The following is a 209-nucleotide window of genomic DNA, read 5'->3' as shown; positions in this document are numbered from 1 at the left end:
GGATCGCAGTTTGTAGGCCTGATGGCAGTTCTCATAGCGTGCTTTTCTAGTGGATTTGCTGGGGTTTATTTTGAGAAAATTTTAAAGGAAACTAAGCAGTCTGTGTGGATCAGAAACATTCAGCTTGGTAAGTTTAATTTTAGTCATCTCCTAGAGATAATGCATTCTGAAGAATTAAGATAAATGTGCAAAATATATATATATATATA

The 209-nt window shown here is 34.0% G+C and overlaps 1 protein-coding gene across 1 annotated transcript in view; it reads left to right on the top strand.

Moving 5' to 3' along the window:
• The window catches only part of LOC104528119 (UDP-N-acetylglucosamine transporter), a gene marked incomplete at its 3' end in the record, with an annotated part of 10,238 nt that extends 10,111 nt beyond the window's left edge, over nucleotides 1-127 (top strand). The window contains exon 5 of the mRNA XM_010172033.2: nucleotides 1-127. Coding sequence (XP_010170335.2) covers nucleotides 1-127 — 127 coding nt within the window.
• Between the last annotated feature and the right edge of the window lie 82 nt (nucleotides 128-209).

This window comes from Antrostomus carolinensis, unplaced genomic scaffold, assembly GCF_000700745.2.
Source record: "Antrostomus carolinensis isolate BGI_N321 unplaced genomic scaffold, ASM70074v2 scaffold4497, whole genome shotgun sequence".
NCBI classification, from domain to species: Eukaryota; Metazoa; Chordata; class Aves; order Caprimulgiformes; family Caprimulgidae; genus Antrostomus; species Antrostomus carolinensis.
This window is presented reverse-complemented; position numbering and strand designations above follow the sequence as displayed.